Source organism: Schistocerca piceifrons, chromosome 3 (assembly GCF_021461385.2).
Source record: "Schistocerca piceifrons isolate TAMUIC-IGC-003096 chromosome 3, iqSchPice1.1, whole genome shotgun sequence".
Classification (NCBI taxonomy): Eukaryota; Metazoa; Arthropoda; class Insecta; order Orthoptera; family Acrididae; genus Schistocerca; species Schistocerca piceifrons.
The window spans coordinates 400895301-400916279 of record NC_060140.1 but is presented as its reverse complement, the minus strand read 5'-3'; the positions used below and the strand labels follow the sequence as shown (position 1 = coordinate 400916279).

The 20979-nt window shown below is 43.6% G+C and overlaps 1 protein-coding gene across 1 annotated transcript in view; it reads left to right on the top strand.

Moving 5' to 3' along the window:
- LOC124789705 (UNC93-like protein) overlaps window positions 1-20979 on the top strand; it is a 426216-nt gene that overhangs the window by 250805 nt on the left and 154432 nt on the right. The window contains exon 3 of the mRNA XM_047257157.1: window positions 11138-11433. Coding sequence (XP_047113113.1) covers window positions 11138-11433 — 296 coding nt within the window. The remainder of the gene's footprint in view (window positions 1-11137; window positions 11434-20979) is intronic.

Sequence of the window (20979 nt, the reverse complement as noted above, 5' to 3'; positions counted from 1 at the left end):
ATTTGCAATTATGTTCCGTGGTAAAACACCTTCTTCTGTTTCGAGATGCAGACATGGTTTACTGTTCACACACACTACCGGAGAAAAGTAGTTGATCCTTTTAGAGGTTACCAATTCGCTCACGATTTATTGTTGCAACAGTGCATACGGAGAACATGAAATGGTTACATTAGCGCCGGCCGGGATGGCTGAGCGGTTCTAAACGCTACAGTCTGGAACCGCGGGACCGCTACGGTCGCAGGTTCGAATCCTGCCTCCGGCATGGCTGTGTGTGTTGTCCTTAGGTTAGTTTGGTTTAAGTAGTTCTAAGTTCTAGGGGACTGATGACCTCAGAAGTTAAGTTCCATAGTGCTCAGAGCCATTTGAACCATTACATTAGCAAATAAATAGCGGAAGCGGTTGTGTGGTACCAGATATCGACTCATGCTGAAACTCCCATATTACTACGTGGTGTAGCCTCCGTGGACGGCAGTGCAGGCGCAGACCCTGGCATCCAGTCGATCGTACAGATGGCGACTGTCCTGATATACCGGGTGATCTAAAAGTCAGTATAAATTTGAAAACTTAATAAACCACGGAATAAGGTAGATAGAGAGGTAAAAATTGACACACATGCTTGGAATGACATGGTGTTTTATTAGAACAAAAAAAAAGAAAAAGAAAAGTGCACAAAATGTCCGACAGTTGGCGTTGGACAGCAAAACGTCAGTGACCGCGCATGACAATCGTCATGCTTGGCCTCCCAGGTCCCCAGACCTCAGTCCGTGCGATTATTGGTTATGGGGTTACCTGAAATCGCAAGTGTATCGTGATCGACCGAACTCTCTAGGGATGTTGAAAGACAACATCCGACGCCAATGCCTCACCATAACTCCGGACATGCTTTACAGTGCTGTTCACAACATTATTTCTCGACTACAGTTATTGTTGAGGAATGATGGTGGACAAATTGAGCATTTCCTGTATTTAACATCGTCTTTGCTTTGTCTTACTTTGTTATGCTAATTATTCATACTCTGATCAGATGAAAAGCCATCTGTCGGACATTTTTTGAACTTTCGTATTTTTTTTTTTTTTTTTGTTCTACTACAACCCCATGTCATTCCAATCATGTGTGTCAATTTGTACCTTTCTATCTACATTATCCCGTGATTTATTCAGTTTTCAAATTTATACTGACTTTTTGATCACCCGGTACGTTACGCCAGGCCTGCTCGACCTGTTCACATCGATCTGTAAGGGTTGTTGGTTGACGAATCGCACGAGTCACTTCTCTTCCCATCATATCCCGCATGAGCGATCGATTTAAGACAAGTCCGGGGATCTTGCTAGTCAGGCGAGATGCTCCACGTCATTCAAAGCACGTTGGGTTACACGGGCAATGTGTTGGCGAACTTTATCCTGTTGAAAACACAAATCACCTTCCCGTTGCAAGAACGTCAGAAAAACTGGTATAACAACATTCTTCATGTACAGAGCCCTGTTTGGCGTCCCTTCCAGAAACACCAAAGGTGAACGAGGATTGTAGCTTATCGAACCACAGATCGCAGCGCCTAAGATGGGGCCAGTGCGTCCTGAACGAATGCACTCAACAACGCGAAAGCGCTCACCAGGGTCTACGTCATACAAACAAACGACCATCACCTGCGTGCTTTCATTGCTGAACACCGCGGCACGCCATTCGATTTTTTAAATGATCCACTGACAGCACTGATCGAGTCGTGCACATCGATGCTGCGGCGTGAACGGAAGAGGGGCTAGAGGTACACGTGACCGTATTCCCACTGCTAACAACCGTTTCACAACAGTTCGTGTAGACGCGTCTCGGCTTACAAGCCCTCTTATCTGTGCTGTGGTTGCTCTACGAACTGCCGCTGCTGCCCTTACAATACGACGATCCTGACGGTCATCTGTCCAGAACTTCGTCTAAGGGTGTCGCAATCTTCACGTGATCACAGATATCATCATCGTTGCGCAACTGAGCAGCACGTCATTCTCCGAAGGGACCTTCCCGCCATTCTGAAGGTCACCATTTCATCCCTTTGAGACACGATCATTTGGCTGTAGGGAGCACGAGTCAGTCTCCAAGCATCGTTGCCTGCTTGCTTCACACCTTTGCACAGCACCAAGTCTTCTGACTGTGAGCATTCTCTATTGAATGGTAAACACAGATGGTGCTCTGGTAGCTAAGTAAATTCGCTATCTGTTGACAGACGACTTCCAAACCATTATCAGTACATATAATATCCCTCAGATGGCATATGCCCTCATCGGGTGAAAATCGACATCTTCTTTCCATGTTACTATTATTTTCCTGCAGTGTATTAAATAAATAGCTCTAAAATACATAGCAATTAACTAAACTTAAAATTATTTATATGAGGAATCAACAATAAATTCCAAATACACTCCTGGAAATGGAAAAAAGAACACGTTGACACCGGTGTGTCAGACCCACCATACTTGCTCCGGACACTGCGAGAGGGCTGTACAAGCAATGATCACACGCACAGCACAGCGGACACACCAGGAACCGCGGTGTTGGCCGTCGAATGGCGCTAGCTGCGCAGCATTTGTGCACCGCCGCCGTCAGTGTCGGCCAGTTTGCCATGGCATACGGAGCTCCATCGCAGTCTTTAACACTGGTAGCATGCCGCGACAGCGTGGACGTGAACCGTATGTGCAGTTGACGGACTTTGAGCGAGGGCGTATAGTGGGCATGCGGGAGGCCGGGTGGACGTACCGCCGAATTGCTCAACACGTGGGGCGTGAGGTCTCCACAGTACATCGATGTTGTCGCCAGTGGTCGGCGGAAGGTGCACGTGCCCGTCGACCTGGGACCGGACCGCAGCGACGCACGGATGCACGCCAAGACCGTAGGATCCTACGCAGTGCCGTAGGGGACCGCACCGCCACTTCCCAGCAAATTAGGGACACTGTTGCTCCTCGGGTATCGGCGAGGACCATTCGCAACCGTCTCCATGAAGCTGGGCTACGGTCCCGCACACCGTTAGGCCGTCTTCCGCTCACACCCCAACATCGTGCAGCCCGCCTCCAGTGGTGTCGCGACAGGCGTGAATGGAGGGACGAATGGAGACATGTCGTCTTCAGCGATGAGAGTCGCTTCTGCCTTGGTGCCAATGATGGTCGTATGCGTGTTTGGCGCCGTGCAGGTGAGCGCCACAATCAGGACTGCATACGACCGAGGCACACAGGGCCAACACCCGGCATCATGGTGTGGGGAGCGATCTCCTACACTGGCCGTACACCACTGGTGATCGTCGAGGGGACACTGAATAGTGCACGGTACATCCAAACCGTCATCGAACCCATCGTTCTACCATTCCTAGACCGTCAAGGGAACTTGCTGTTCCAACAGGACAATGCACGTCCGCATGTATCCCGTGCCACCCAACGTGCTCTAGAAGGTGTAAGTCAACTACCCTGGCCAGCAAGATCTCCGGATCTGTCCCCCATTGAGCATGTTTGGGACTGGATGAAGCGTCGTCTCACGCGGTCTGCACGTCCAGCACGAACGATGGTCCAACTGAGGCGCCAGGTGGAAATGGCATGGCAAGCCGTTCCACAGGACTACATCCAGCATCTCTACGATCGTCTCCATGGGAGAATAGCAGCCTGCATTGCTGCGAAAGGTGGATATACACTGTAGTAGTGCCGACATTGTGCATGCTCTGTTGCCTTTGTCTATGTGCCTGTGGTTCTGTCAGTGTGATCATGTGATGTATCTGACCCCAGGAATGTGTCAATAAAGTTTCCCCTTCCTGGGACAATGAATTCACGGTGTTCTTATTTCAATTTCCAGGAGTGTAGTTTAAAGTGTTATACAGCATTTCAATGTGTAAAACGCGAAGTACACCACTGGCCATTAAAATTGATAAATCAAGAAGAACTGCAGATGATAAACGGGTATTCATTGGAAAAATATATTATACTGGAACTGACATGTGATTAAATTTTCACGTAATTTGGGTGCATAGATCCTGGGAAATCAGTACCCAGAACAACCACCTTTGGCCGTAATAACGGCTTTGATACGCTTGCGCATTGAGTCAAACAGACCTTGGATGGCGTGTACAGGTACAGCTGCCCACCCAGCTTCAACGCAATACCATAGATCATCAAGAGTAGTGACTGGCGTATCATGACAAGCCAGTTGCTCGGCCACCATTAACCAGATGTTTTCAGTTCGTGAGAGATCTGGAGAATGTGCTGGCCAGGGCAGCAGTAGAACATTTTCTGTATCCAGGAAGGCCCGTACAGGACCTGCAGCATGCGGTCGTGCATTATTCTGCTGAAATGTAGGGTTTCGCAGGGATCGAATGGAGGGTAGAGCTACGGGTCGTAACACATCTGAAATGTAACGTCTACTGTTCAAAGTGCCGTCAATGCGAACAAGAGGTGGCCGACAGCTGTAACCAATGGCACCCCATACCATTACGCCGGCTGATACGCCAGTATGACGATGACGAATAAACGTTTCCAATGTGCGTTCAGCGCGATGTCGCCAAACACGGATGCGACCATCATGACGCTGCAAACAGAACATGGATTCATCCGAAAAAGTGACGTTTTGCCATTCGTGCACCCAGGTTCGTCGTTGAGTACACCATCTCAGGCGCTCTTGTCCGTGATGTAGCGTCAAGGGTAACCGCAGCCATGGTCTCCGAGCACAGATAGTGCATGCTGCTGCAAACGTCGTCGAACTGTTCGTGCAGTTTTTTTTTTATGTCTTGCAAACGTCCCCATCTGTAGACTCAGGGATCGAGACAGCCATGCGGATAAGATGGCTGTCATCTCGACTGCTAGTGATACGCGGCCGTTGGGATCCAGCACGGCGTTCCGTATTACCCTCCTGAACTCACCGATTCCATATTCTGCTAACAGTCATTGGATCTCGACCAACGCGAGCATCAATGTCGCGATACGATAAACCGCAATCGCAAGAGGTTACAAGCCGACCTTTTTCAAAGTCGGAAACGTGATGGTACGCATTTCTCCTCCTTCCACGAGGCATCACGACAACGTTTCACCAGGCAACGCCGGTCAGCTGCTGTTTGTGTATGACAAATCGGTTGGAAACTTTCCTCATGTCAGCACGTTTTAACTGTCGCCACCGGCGCCAACCTTGTGTGAATGCTCTGAAAAGTTAATCATTTGCCTATCACAGCATCTTCTTCCTTTAGGTTAAATTTCGCGTCTGTAGCACGTCATATTCGTGGTGTAGCAATTTTAACTGCCGCTAGTGTATATACAAATGCTGCACAAAAAACAAGATCTTGTCAAACAACAACTCAATCTGTAGAAAAGGGCGGAGCTTACTGCTGTTTCTAGTGCGCATCCCTTCTGTGACTAAAATCAGTCATTAGACTGAAGAACCAATCAAGAAACATCCTGTGCCCCTAGGTACACTATCTTCTAGGTACAAAGCTTTTCCCTAATGAAAAATGTAACATGCACACTCCCATTCATATTCCGCGTAATGTAAGTACTGATATGAAAGAAATGTGAATGTATAAACAACTTCACTCATTGTTAGTTCAGTGTTAGGACACAAAAACATGGTTTGATAGTTGCCTAAGAGGAATTGATTAATGAGACTTACTGCAGTATATTGAGCTAAGGCATGTGAAATTAACTTATTATGAAAAGCAATTAGTGGTTTTAAATATCGGCCATTACCTTAGTGTGTGTTCTCGTTCATGTATGGCGTAGGTCTCCTGAACCTAGCTTGAATCATAGTTCCCTTTTTTTATGTTACAAATCCAGTGTAATGAACCATAAAACGCACGAACGTGGCTACGAACATGGCTGTATAACCAGCTAAAACTATTCATGATGTTATTCACTTGTGATGTTAACTATTAAAAGGTTTTATTAAATTTTATCGTTTTTTAAAACAAAAAAGGCATATATTTACAATTTTAGAATAGAATTGAATCATCAGTTGCAGAATTATTTATATTTCGTTTTAACAGTTTCAACAGATTAAACTGTTGTCTTTAGAAGATTTGAAAATGCGGGATACTGTGAATGATTAGAACTTGAGCATACAGTTGTGAAATAGGTAAGAAGTGCAGTCCAAAAACATATTGAATACGGGTTTCACACAAGCGTACTGTCACGAAAATACGAGTTACAAACTCCAAAATGTCGTGATCTCTTCAGTAATACATTTATTCACGTATCCACATTCGGCAAGCTTTCTTGTTATCTTCGGATCCGTAAAGCATAAACCGAGTAAGCATTAAATTGTAGGCGAGATATCTACAAGGCATTTTAACATAATATAGATCCATAACGCACCTTTGCACATTATTTTCAAACTATATACATCGAAAAACAAGTCGTTAAAGCAACACCTAAGATGTAGAGAACGAGATGCAGTACAGGTAGTTCTTAAAATCTTCTTATACAGATAACACATTCCATATTATACTATACACTACCAATAGTACAATATAAATTCAATGTCCAACGAAAAGTTGTTTCTCGATGTCTAGGTGAATTTAATCAAACTTTAGACATCGAGAAAGACACAAACTGTTCCACTTCTGGATATATGCAGAAAAGTAGTCATTAGTTTACAAAATGGAGTCCTTCAACCATTACATACACCACAAAATACTGAACTACTTTGTAGCCTGGAGTCTGGATACTAGTTTGGTGTACGACGTCTACGTACAATGAGACAAACGAGATAGTCATAATAAATCAGGAATCAGTACTGAAATGATAGTATGCAGGAAATTATATGGGCGATATTATACATGGTGGATGTCTTAGCTATCACTTACTTCCAGATGCCCACTCATACATTAAAAACAGAAGTGCAGATTCATTATATACAGTACATGTCAAGTGTGGTAACGACATGCTGAGAATTACCTGCTCTATTCGCCACCATTGTATACAAAACATTTACTCGGTATGCCAGATATAATGTAGTATGAACTCCAGCGAGCGTCTCAAACTGTCGTTGAGTGTCTCAATATGTTCCGGTGTACATGTAGGAAACCGTAGGGAAAAACTAGTTCCATATAAAACAGTAATTCATTTCGCAGCGTACAGGCAAAATGCTACTATGAGTGAGTACATTATCTTACAGCGCATGATATTAATGTTATAACCAAAAAATTTGATGTATAGGTGCAGCACACACCAAACGAGGAAGAGGTGGATGGAAAGAAAACAACATTAATTGGTATTCAATGTGCAGCACACACTATGTGTATGTTTCATCCTATTATTTTCAAAGTTCAGATACACCACAAAAAGAAAACAAGACGATAAGGAATTGTACATTCAAAAAGAGGATAAGGCAACACTCCTTAAGTTAATAAACCCGTTGTATACCATAAAATCTGGGAAGAGAGTATTTTATCACATACTTAGCAAGTCAGGAACAGTACAGGTGGACAATAATATCCTCATTTAATACGTATAGTACACTACTATGGGGCCAAAACCTGAATGAAACAGCAGAGGGGGAAACCATTTGTTTAGTGGAGTAAATACATAGAATTTAAGTTTTACTGTCACGTAAAGATCAAGTTATTGTAGGTACAGAGTAGAGAATTTAAAAAATATATGTAAAAAATGAAATAAAGTGCCACTATGCAATTATCCTTGATGTCTAGGGGCAGCTCGCGCTATTCGTCCACGAGACTCAGATGGCCATAGACACGGGTTCCCAGGTAGATGCAGTGTTTCATGACTTCCGCAAGGCGTTCGATACACTTCCCCACAGTCGTTTAATGAACAAAGTAAGAGCATATGGACTATCAGACCAATTGTGTGATTGGATTGAAGAGTTCCTAGATAACAGAACGCAGCATGTCATTCTCAATGGAGAGAAGTCTTCCGAAGTAAGAGTGATTTCAGGTGTGCCGCAGGGGAGTGTCGTAGGACCGTTGCTACTCACAATATACATAAATGACCTTGTGGATGACATGGGAAGTTCACTGAGGCTTTTTGCGGATGATGCTGTGGTATATCGAGAGGTTGTAACAATGGAAAATTGTACTGAAATGCAGAAGGATCTGCAGCGAATTGACGCATGGCGCAGGGAATGGCAATTGAATCTCAACGTAGACAAGTGTAATGTGCTGCGAATACATAGAAAGAATCATCCCATATCATTTAGCTACAATATAGGGGTCAGCAACTGGAAGCAGTTAATTCCATAAATTATCTGGGAGTACGCATTAGGAGTGATTTAAAATGGAATGATCATATAAAGTTGATCGTCGGTAAAGCAGATGCCAGACTGAGATTCACTGGAAGAAACCTAACGAAATGCAATCCGAAAACAAAGGAAGTAGGTTACATTACGCTTGTTCGCCCAGTGCTTGAATACTGCTCAGCAGTGTGGGATCCGTACCAGATAGGGTTGATAGAAGAGATAGAGAAGATCCAACGGAGAGCAACGCGCTTCGTTACAGGATCATTCAGTAATCGCGAAAGCGTTACGGAGATGGTATATAAACTCCAGTGCAAGACTCTGCAGGAGAGACGCTCAGTAGCTCGGTACGGGCTTTTGTTGAAATTTCGTGAACATACCTTCACCGAAGAGTCAAGCAGTATATTGCTCCCTCCTACGTATATCTCGCGAAGAGACCATGAGGATAAAATCAGAGAGATTAGAGCCCACACAGAGGCATACCGACAATCCTTCTATCCACGAACAATACGAGACTGGAATAGAAGGGAGAACCGATAGAGGTTCTCAAGGTACCCTCCGCCACACGTCGTCATGTGGCTTGCGGAGTATGGATGTAGATGTAGATGTAGATCATAATTCTCTCATATCCAATCAAAGGATCTGCTGCATAATGCAGATGATGAGGTAAAAGTAGAAATTTGTGCCCTAATTAAATTCTGTATTTATTTTTAAGATCCTTAGTATCTCTATGTCAGTGTCTAAATCAAACCATGCAGCTATATAACTATTAATCCAGAAAACTGTTTTATGTGCTAGTATTAATGCACAATTGAGTATTCTTGAATTCACCTTTAGTATGCATATTTTCATGACACAGTGTACTAAAGGTCTTATAGTATAAACAGTAAAAATCAATGTTATTCCAATGTGCAACTAATAAACTTATCAAAAAGAACTGTTACTCTTTTTATGTTTATTGCTTCCCTATTGGAACATGATTAATTGTTTGGAAGGTAGGAGACGAGGTACTGGCAGAAGTAAAGCTGTGGGTACCGGGCGTGAGTCGTGCTTCGGTAGCTCAGTTGGTAGAGCACTTGCCCGCGAAAGGCAAAGATCCCGAGTTCGAGTCTCGGTCGGGCACACAGTTTTAATCGCCCAGGAAGTTTTGTTTATTTATTATCTGACACAAATTATTGAACATATGGAGCAAATTATTTGAAGTGTAGTGCATAAGGTATATTATGGATACATATTATGTTATAAATGTCGTGTAGATATCTCACATCTAGTTTTGTGCTCACCTGGCCCATGATTTATGGATCTGAAGATGGCAGTAAGGTTTGTAGTTTCATTAAACATTCTACTAAAGCAATCGTGGCCTTCTCAAGTTTGTGACTTCTGTTTTCATATCGGTCTATATTGGCCCACAAGGAATGATGGCAAGGGTGTATAGTGCCACTACATGTCCAAAAATGTACATATTTCTTGTGATAATTATAATCAAAGACTGATAAATTACAGCAAATGAATCCCATTTATGTATGTAGTGACGTAGTGATAGCTGCAGGGACATACAAGGTGGGTCAAGAGGAAAGGTACTTGCTTTGAGGGATGATAGTATTTTAGATTATGAACAAGGAACTTGATATGAATAAATGTCCTATTTGGAATGGTTTCTGAGGCAGAACATGTTTCGTCTACATTGTTATTCATTTTCTATATTATTCAGTACTTCGTTATTGTTTGCAAGGAATTCGAGACGGAAAACGTGATGAAGAACATTTGTCTTCCATTAAGTTGGTAAACTACCTTAAATTGGCCAATGAAAACTACCTAAGATACATAGCATGCGCATCGCGCGAGATCTTCAATATTCTCCCACTCTCTTCGCCAAACTGTTTCCCTTAAAATAATTAATAGGAACTTTTGGTAGGAAATTTACAGTATTTAATTTTGTACTGCGACATGTTTTCGCTAGAGCCTACGATTTTCCTGTTATTTAACAAAAGCCTACAACATTGACATAAAAAGTGTTCTATCTCGGAAAACATTCGGAATAAAGCGTAGGTCTATAGGGATTTTTTTCTTCAGAATTAATACTATCGCCCTTCAAAGCATGTAGATTTTCTCCTGAGTCATCCTGTATACAAAAGCATATAAAAAGGGTAAGTAAGGTATTAAAGGAATTTATTAAAAAAAGTATTGGGAAAACATGGCACATGGTTCCACACAACATATTACTGATATTAACTCCTAAAATCAATTGGCTGATTTCATCATTCTATAAGAGATGCTGTACAATCAAAATAGTGGATATTTTTTATTGTTAGCTGACCTGTGAAAAATTTTTAGAACTTAGGTACGAATTTTCATATGTTTCAAACTCTTCTAATAAGTTCGTTTTCTAGACCCTGTCAACTATTCGAAAAATTTCGATGTTGAGCAAAGATGAAGGAGTAAGTGTGTGTTTTTCGATTTTGAGATGTTCTGCAAAAGTTGATTTATGTTAATTTTCTCTTTGGCGAGTAAATGCCGATGCTGTTTTTGAACTGTAAAATAGTGTAAAACCACTAAATAAATTAAGGATTCACTTGAGGCAGTAGAAGCCTCACTCTCCATTGCAGAAAGGGTAGTTTTCTGCTTAATATTTATTTCTTAGACAACTATCAAGTTTCTACTTGCGAGCGACTGATCCTATGTGAAGCCTAACACAGCCGTGCACGACGTGTGCCTGTGCAGAGGGCCGGGCAGGGTGGCCGAGCGCTTCTAGGCGCTACAGTCTGGAACCGCGCGACCAGTACGGTCGCAGGCTCGAATCCTGCCTCGGGCATGGCTGTGTGTGACGTCCTTATGTTTGTTAGGTTTAAGTAGTTCTAAGTTCTAGGGGACTGATGACCTCAGAAGTTAAGTCCCATAGTGCTCCGAGCCATTTGAACCATTTGAACCTGTGCACAGGTGGCTGGGCTGCAAGTGGGCGGTGGCGGCGTCCTTCGTGGCGTACATGCCGTACATCGCGGCGCAGTTCCACGCCACGTTCTACACGATGATCCCGGCGGCGCTGTTCGTGGGCTTCGGCGGCGGGCCGCTGTGGTGCGCCAAGTGCACCTACCTCAGCGTCGTCGCCGAGGCGTACGAGGAGGCCGACCCCGCCGCCGGACCCGCCGCCGACGTCCTCACCGTCCGCTTCTTCGGCATCTTCTTCATGATCTTCCAGTTCTGCCAGGTCTGGGGAAACCTCATCTCCTCAACAGGTACGATTCTCGAATTAAATCTGACAGCGTCAAAACGCATCTATTCTAAACACTTGCACATGTATTACAGTTGGGCGGTTTCGACTATGTCGAGTCATCGTGAGGACTAAAAATCCGGAATCTTCTCATGAAAGTAACATGTCACAGCGTGATCGAGCACTAAGCTGCATTTTTAACTGGCCAAAAGAATGTTCGATGAAGTCATGGCAGGTTACTTGAATAACAATAAACTGGATTTTTCTGCGCTGGCGATGACTCAGAGTCGTAACCGGTTACTTGTTATGTATCTGTTAAATAAAATCACGACGTTTCTGGATAAGACAGAATGGTAATAAGGTCAGTGCGGAAAGAGACAAGCAGATTGTCATTGATCTATGAAAAACAGTTTTACACCACGACACTGTTGCATTAAATAACATCGGTCTCCTCGTCGCTTCAAATTCTTTCTGTTAGCCTGAGTGTTGCTTTTCGACTGTTTTCCAATGTAGTTTATACTCACTTGTGGAATACTATAAGCGAATATTTGAATAATTTTTTTGTGTTGTTAAAAATAACTGTTTTATTTATATATTTATTTAATACGTTGGTACGTATTTTGAGCATGTTTTTCTCATCATTGGTCATTTTTAATATCATGTATACGAAAAACAAATGTTACTAAAATAATCTAAAATTAAATTTCCTTGCTTTACGTCTATGGTCACAAATATTTTGGTCATCAGACTTCCGGTTTCGGTCTGTAATGACCATCTTCAGATCTGTTTTATAAAGCAGATCTGAATATGGTCATTATAGACCGAAACCGGTAGTTTGATGACCATAAAATTTGTGACCATAGGCGCAAAGTAAACGAAATTTACTTTATAATCGGGTGACTGTTTTATTCGCGACCATGTAGCAGCTTGCGAATCTAAAATAAATTTTCTGATCGCTAACTAGCTACATTTAATATAATGTTGACGCAATCACACCTTGTCAGAAATAGGGGGAGGAGGGCGGGCGGAAGGGGGAAGAGACATTCATATCAACTCCTAATGTTGTGATTATGGACTCATTTATTTATTATGACATTGCATGTATAGAATACAGGATAGTATTTGGGATCGGTTAGTAGTGCAACAAACGGTACGATAGTACAATAACAAATTGCTAATTTTATATTATATAGTTACTTTAATTCTAGATGCATGCAATTAAGAAAGCCCAATGATGAGAATACCAAGTTAAAAATGTGCAACAGCTGTGTTAAATAAAAAAAGTAAATAATGTGACACGTAGCCACTTACCAACACTTAGGCGCTACGGCCATTTTTACCGCAAATACACTTTCTATTCATAATAACGTCCCATATTATTGTGACCACCTGTAAAATGTTTGACCATATTTTGAACCACAAGAATAGCAGCAAGACACTCAATGAGGTTCTGGAGGGTATCGACAGGGATGTGGAGCCGTGCCGACTACATGTATCTGCTGCACTTGTTTTCTCGGCAGAGGATATATGATACGAACAGCCCGATCGAGGCGGTCTCATAGATTCTGATTACTTCTCAGAGGAGCATAGTAAACTCGTCCTGGTGCTATTCGGACCACGCACATATACTACGAGCCGTCTAACACGCTGCATTCTGTTGCTGGTACATGCCATGGTATCGAAGAAGAAAAAACTGCATGTAGTGATGGACATGATTCTCTAGGGTAGCTGTATGTTTTTGTTGATCCATTATGACATGCAGAATGTCGAGATCACCCAGGCAATGCCACAAAAACATTCCTCAGACCGTAACACTCACTCCTCGCGGTACTTTCAGACCTTGCGCGGCTGAGGCATAAAACGTGGTTCATCTGAAAAAATCACCTGTCGCCACTCAGTGGACATCCAGTAGCAGCATTGGCGTGCAAATAGCAGCTTTCGACGCCGATGAACAGCAGACAGCATTGTTGCGTGAACAGGCGCATGCTGTTACAGCTCATACGCGTCTAGCTTTATAAAAGTCGCTCCGCTTTCACATTATGACGACGCACTGTTTTCTGCATCCTCCGTCACGGTGAACTGTCGTTGAGGAGATACTGTTGATAGCTCCTTGGTTCATTTGGGCAACCAGTTGCCGAACAGTTGCATGTCTGAAACTTCCTGGCAGATTAAAATTGTGTGCCGGACCGAGACTTGGACTCGGGACCTTTGCCTTTTGCCGGAAAGTGCTCTGCCATCTGAGCTACCCAAGCACGATTCACGACCCGTCCTCACAGCTTCAATTCTGCCAGTACCTCGTCTTCTACCTTTCAAACTTCACAGAAGTTTTTATGCGTACCTTGCAGAACTATCACTCCTGGAAGGAAGGATATTGCAGAGACATGGCTTAGCCACAGCCTGGGGGATGTTTCCAGAATGAGATTTTCGCTCTGCAGCGGAGTGTGCGCTGATATCTCAAAATAATGTACCGAATTTTTAGGTGAAAACTCTTAAACCTTTTCAAGTGAAACAAATGTTTTTAACATTCTACATCTTTATTCTTCTCATCTCATTATTTATTTCTCATTGTCGTCACCCTCTAGATGAACACATTTCTCCCATCGAGAGATCAGTTTGTTGATACCGTCACTGTAGAATGTTTGACTTTGTTGACGGAGCCACAACGTCGCTTCTGCTTCATCGCTATCAAAGTGAAATGCTTGAAGGTGCTCTTTAAGTTTTGGAAACACAACGAAAGTCGCATGGATCCAAGTTGGAATCGTATGGGGCGTGATCAGTGACAGTGGAACCAAAGCATCGGATTGCTGGAAATGTCGCAGCCCTCGTCTAAGGTGAGGTATTGTCATGTTGAAGGAGGGAGTGCTCTATATATGGACGAACCCTTTGAATTCGTACATCCAGTTCGTCACACACCGACATACTTATGTTACACACCGCCATGCTACACGCTACATTTCAAAGCCGTCTAGTGGCAGAGGGTTGGAATTGGCGTCAGTGAAGCGGTAATGTCAAACGAGTAATAAGCTTGACATTTAATACCTCAGCCAATATTGAGAACACAATAAAAAATTCGGAAGCATTACTTCTCTACAAGCCCTCGTAGATAAGTGCACCACTTGTGAAGAGTCTGTGGTTTCTTGTGAATATTATCTCACGTGTAATTAATATACAGTATGAACAACTACGCTCACATTACACTTCCCTGGGGCACACATCAGTTACTACTAAATCTCTCGACGTCTCTCTGCCAAGTAATCCGCAACCCAGTCACAAATTTTGGTTTAATCCCGCACTATGGTACTTTTGTTAATAAACGGTACTGAGTTCCGAATGAAATGATTTTTTGGAAGACAAGACATATTGCACCTACCTGATTTCATTCGATCAATAGATTTCAGGATGTCACGTGACAAAAGTGCAAGTAGCGTTTTGCTTGGTGGTTGTTTTCTCGGTCTGTGCTGGTTGATGCGGAGGAGGTCATTTTGTTCGAGATTCATTATGTGTTAGCTCAGTTTCGTGGTCTGGGTTTATTCGACTGACACAGTTGAGTTGAACTGTCTGAATTCAAATTTTATAAGAACAGTGGAGTGTACGTCGAAACTTCAGGCGTACTTCCTTCCTAGCAGCGAGGACGTAAATGAATGATATGAAGTCAGCTGTAATAGACTGTTACGGCAAGGGCCAGCAGTGTTTTCTGAAACAGAGAACCTTGTAAGTCGCAGGGCCGTAACTGGTAGCGCCAATAAAAGTTTATTTTCTGGAGCCTGTTGTAGAAGGCAGGAGGCAGGCTAAAGTCATCAATCTTTCAACAGACTTCTTTTGTGTTCGCTAAAATGCCACCCATTATGAAGTATATACAAAGATTTCAGTTTGTGGCTGACTCAAGTCAGAACGCTGTTCGTCGCAATACAGTTATCTGTTGTTTGAAGATATATCTGTAGAGAAACTATTGATTATAACAATTCCGCGATACGATATTGCAGTGCCTGTGTTGTTCAGAAGTACGATATAGAGTTCCTTCGGACGTACATCATACATCTTGAAGAAAATACAGGCACTGCAATGTTGTATTTATCGTCTTTAAATGTCTCCTCTGTAAGGGAATATGCATAATGAAGGATAGGGTAATGCTACGAAAATTTGTGAGGACCTTATCTCACCTCTCGAGCCGATTCCAGACGGTATCCTCGATAGTGTCATCACTCCAATCCACAAGCCTCGGGATACATCACGGATATGCGATTACCGCCCCTTAAAATTACTCAACAAAAAGATCTTTACCCGGCTGTTGGTTGTGCGGCTTAAACGAAAGGCTCGGTATATGGTTTCCCCCTAACAAACTTCTTTGTGAGGTGCCAATAACATGCGCACTGCTCTCTGTCGCTATCGGGACACAATTGCTCTTGCTCACGCTCGTCGTATGCCTGGACCTTTGGCAGCTCTTGACTTCAGCCAGGCGTTCGTCGGGGTTGATCACGATTACCTGGAATGGGTGTCCTTGGCGCTGACGTCCAGGCCCCGTGGTGCTAAATTACTCTCAGTGGGAACAAAGTATGCCGGTCACACCTTCACCGGACTCATGTCGCAGTGTGTCGGCTTCATGGAGCTACTTTTCGTGTACTCTACAATGACCGTCTCACTCCTCCCATCTCGATACGTCGATCAGTGCGTCAAGGCTGCCAGCACTGTTGTATGCTTTCGCCGTGGAACTGTTGCTCTGAGGCCTCTGTCAGCGCCTGTCTGTGATGCCTCTCGGTTGCCAAGTATTCAGCTGCACTGCTTATGCAGACGATCTCGTCATCGTTCTTCTTAGCGGAGCTGAGGTCAGAGAGTCACAGGCACAGGCTACCACCTACCGTGAAGTCTGTGACAGCTGCCTTAACGTCCGCAAATCGAGCGCCATACCTATAGGTACGGGATTTCCTGCTAGTAGCGCTGCTCCTTTGTGTGTAGCTGATACTCTCCAAAGCTTAGGATCCGATTTCGCAAGTGATCTGAGGCGCACGATTGCCCTAAGCTGCCGGCGCAAACTTTTCCAACTACGACCCGAGCTCTTGGATCACCCTTTACGAACATTTGATCTTCTACAACGGACAGCATATGTAAATATATATTTTGCGTCACGTATCCCTCACGTGGCACATATACATCCTACTCAGCAATCCATAGCCTGCCGCATGCTAGCGGCATTGGGTTCATTTGTTGGCCACGGCATGCTGTTCAAGATAAGCTACGAGACCCTCGCTTTCTCGTGGTGAAAGCGCGGTTAGGTGCCTGAACGTGTGATAGCCCTTTTAACTGGCTCTCATATGGCATTGTGGCGCTGTTGTCCTACGTGCCGTACCAGCCCATTGCTGCAGACCTATGCACCACACTCTCTCTCTCAACACCTATCCAGCATCCGGACGTCCCGCCGCCCTTCCATTGTTTCGTCGACGTGAGCTACGTCCGTACTGCAATAATGTCAGCGCACTTGACATGCACAAAGACGATCTATGTCTTTCATCAGCAGCACAGGTCACTGAATGTAGTTGGCGGGAAGCGCCCCCATGTCAACTGGCGTACCGTTTGGCGATCGGTGTGCGCTCCTTATCTTGGCGCTGACGTCCAGTCTGCACGCTGCTAACTTACTGTTAGTCGGAAACAAGTACGTCGGCCACGCCTTCACGGAGTCACCTCGCAGACACCACATTGTGCGTCAAATGTGATGCTTTGGCCACATGGAGCATCGCCTGTTGTGCAGATTCGCAAGAGGTATCTGCTGGTTTTTGGTGCTACAGATCTTGTCATTAATAACCCGTATGACTCCTCACCACCTACCTACTCAACTGCTCCTCTTTCCGGACGCGGGATACTTCCCGCAAGCAAACACGAACTCTCCGAAGTAGATTTGTGGCCACGCAGCACATTACTTGTTTGCTGATGGCGAGAGAAGTATCCTTGACTTTTGGCAGTTCTTTAATGAAAGCCATTGTGCAGTTGTCCGCAATCTAAAATACAGACAATTTTTCTCCAATTTCCTTTGCAGTGTTTTCTTTAACCTTCACCAAAGCTAAGGTGTTGCTGTCATGAAGAGTTGATCCCCGCTTAGAACCGATATATTCTCTCGTCATCTGAATGTTCTTCTCGGAAAAACTACGCGTCGATCGCCTCCATGAGTCTTAAATCTCGCTGCGCCCTCTTCCTTACGATGCTGGTTTCCCGCTATTCTTGGTGGTATTAATGTAAAATTATAACAAAAAGGAAAATAAAGAAATAAATATTCATTGTACCTCTACTCCACATCCCCTATGCTTTCCTTGGTTCCTAGAGGGTGGGAACGGCACATGGTGGCCACGACTCGGGTTGAGACCCCTGCCCACTACGCCCCTCCCTCCGTCCCCCCACGCCTCGCTTTGAGCTCCAGGATGGTTCCTACAGTTTAAAAAATGGAAAGGCAAACGCTCACGATAAGCGGGAATTGCGGGTTCGAATACCAGTCCGGCATGAATTTTAATTTTCGTCATTAAATTATTCGTCTGCTGGTTGTCCATATTTGTAAATGAGGATACATTTCATGGTAGTCCGAGATACTTTCAGTCCTAGGTAAACTATTATGTGCTGAAAATTTGTATCAAAAAGTATTGCAGACATATCTGTCACCGATTCGTCAGCATAAATCGTTTATCTCGATTCTCTGCCCTTGAGGATGTAATACCAACGTCCATCCACATATACCGTTCTTCAGCTCTTCACATTTACTCTCAGTAACTAATGCTTAGAAGAGCACCTATTGTCCAGCAAGTACGTCTAGCTTGCACGTCTGCTTTATTTATAACGATAAAGGCATTCAGGGTTAACTAATAGTTCTAAAAATATCTTCCGTCGCATGTCACAGAATGATATAGAATTTGAAATTTTTATCCTGCGATACTGTGTAGTATCAATTTTTCCTCACAAATCACGCACAGCCGGCCGCGGTGGCCGAGCGGTTCTAGGTACTTCAGTCCGGAACTGCGCGACTGCTACGGTCGCAGGTTCGAATCCTGCCTCGGGCATGGATGTGCGTGATATCCTTAGGTTAGTTAGGTTTAATATGTTCTAAGTTCTAGGGGACTGATGACCTCAGATGTTAAGTCCCATAGTGCTCAGAGCCATTTGAACCAAATCACGCACAGTTTCGTATAGTTTACATTATTCTTGAATCTGATACGTATTTTGCAAAAAACTGTCCTGTGAGAAGGAGTGAAATCACTGCATTATCAAGTACTTTCAATTTACTTTTTAGCTACTACGTTCCCGATGTCATTTCGTTAGAGTGTCTTTAACACCCCCCTTATTTTTATGCGCGGATGTCGTAAAGTACTTACCTACTGCATCACTGTCTTTCAATTTCTTAAGTTAAGTTAACAGAGGCGGAATATTATTGTGAATATGACTTGTCTAACCCACTTTGCAGGCACTCCGAGTTCCTCCTCTTTAACGAGCTAATTCCTGAAAGGGTTTTTAAATTTTTCCGCTTCGAGAAATTGTTTCAATGGTCTTACCCATAACTGCCACGGATAATGCCAACGGAGAGGAAAGATGACCAAGGAGAAGGCAGTTATTATTGATCAGGAGCGATGAAATTTGACTCTTTGGCACCATTGTCTGCGCTTCAGTAACTCCAGGCTGCGCTCAATTATTAGCCGTAGTTCCTGATAACGGCCTACAGTTATTCAGCGTGGAAATAAAAGAGCATGGCTGAATTCTGCTATTTCCAGACTGTATTTTGTTGAACATGATGTTCGTAGTTCACTTGAAGGTTCTCAGCAGCTTTCTGTGATAGAACGGTTAGTGTTATCCTTGTAGAGCTGGAAACATCATATAATTTGGAAGTGAGATGGCCTTTTAGAGAGCACAATATCAGGCAATTGTAGTTTTTGTTATCTGATGTAAACCAACCTAGAGTCTTAATTGTATGGAACATGCCTAACGTAACACACAGTGCTTTCTATAATCGTCAGAAATCCTTCGTAATAAATACCTTTCATTCCTTGTTGAAGCGACGGTAGGAACAAATAGAAAGTTAACTTTATGCAGCACATGCCTTCCCCAAGTATTTTTTTTAAGTCATCCGTCTTCTGAATTATTGTATGCGGCCTGCCACATATTCCTCTCCTGTGCCAACATTTTCATCTCCGAGTAGCACTTTCAGCTACGTCTTCAATTATTTGCCGGATTTATTGCAATCTCTGTCTCCCTCAACAGTTTTTACGCTCTACAGGAAGTTATTCCCTGATCTATTAATAGATATCCTACCACCTGCCCCTTCTTCTTGTCAGTGTTTTCCATATATTACTTTCCTCGCAGGTTTTGCCGAGAATTTCCTTATCTCTTACCTTTTCAGTCACATAATTTTCAACATTTTTCTATAGCCCCACATCTCGAATGCTCGGATTCCTTCTTCTTTTTTTTCCCACAGTCCATGTTTCATTACTATTCATACATTGTACATTCTCAGAAATTTCTTCCTCAAATTAAGGGCTATGTTTGATACTAGTAGATTTCTCTTGGCCAGGAATGCTGTTATTGCTAATGCTAATCTCCTTTTTATATCTTCCTCGCTCCGTCCATCATGGGTTACTTTGCTGCCTAGCTGGCAGAAGTCCTTCATGTATTTCGTGATCACCAATCCAGATGTTAAGTTTCTCGCTGTTATCATTTCTGCTACGTCTCATTACTTACGTCTTTCTTCGATTTGTTCTCAATCCATACTCTTTACTCATTACACCATTTCATTCAGATACCCATGTAATTCTTCTTCACTTTCACTTAGGATAACAATATCAGCGAATCTTTATCACTGATATCGTTTCACCTAGAATTTTAATCCCGCTCTTCCATATTTCTTTTATTTCGATTATTGCGTCTTCGATGTATAGATTTAACATTATGGGCAAAAGAATACACTACTGGCCATTAAAATTGCTACACCACGAAAATGACGTGCTGCAGACGCGAAATTTAACCAACAGGAAGAAGATGCTGTGATATGCAAATGATTAGCTTTTCAGAGCATTCACACAAGCTTGGCCCCGGTGGCGACAGCTACAATGTGCTGACATGAGGAAAGTTTCCAACCAATTTCTCATACACAAACAGCAGTTGACCGGCGTTGCCTGGTGAAACGTTGTTGTGATGCCTCGTGTAACGAGGGGAAATGCGCACGTTTCTGACTTTGATAAAGGTCGGATTGTAGCCTATCGCGATTGCGATTTATCGTATCGCGACATTGATGCTCGCGTTGGTCGAGATGCAATGACTGTTAGCAGAATATGGAATCGGTGGGTTCAGGAGGGTAATACGGAACGCCGTGCTGGATCCCAACGCCTCGTATCACTAGTAGTCGAAATGACAGGCATCTTATCCGCATGGCTGTCTCGATCCCGGAATCAACAGATGGGGACGTTTGCAAGACAACAACCATTTGCACGAACAGTTCGCAGACGTTTGGAGCAGCATGGACTATCAGCTCGGAGGCCCTGGCTGTGGTTACCCTTGACGCTGCATCACAGACAGGAGTGCCTGCGGTGGTGTACTCAACGACGAA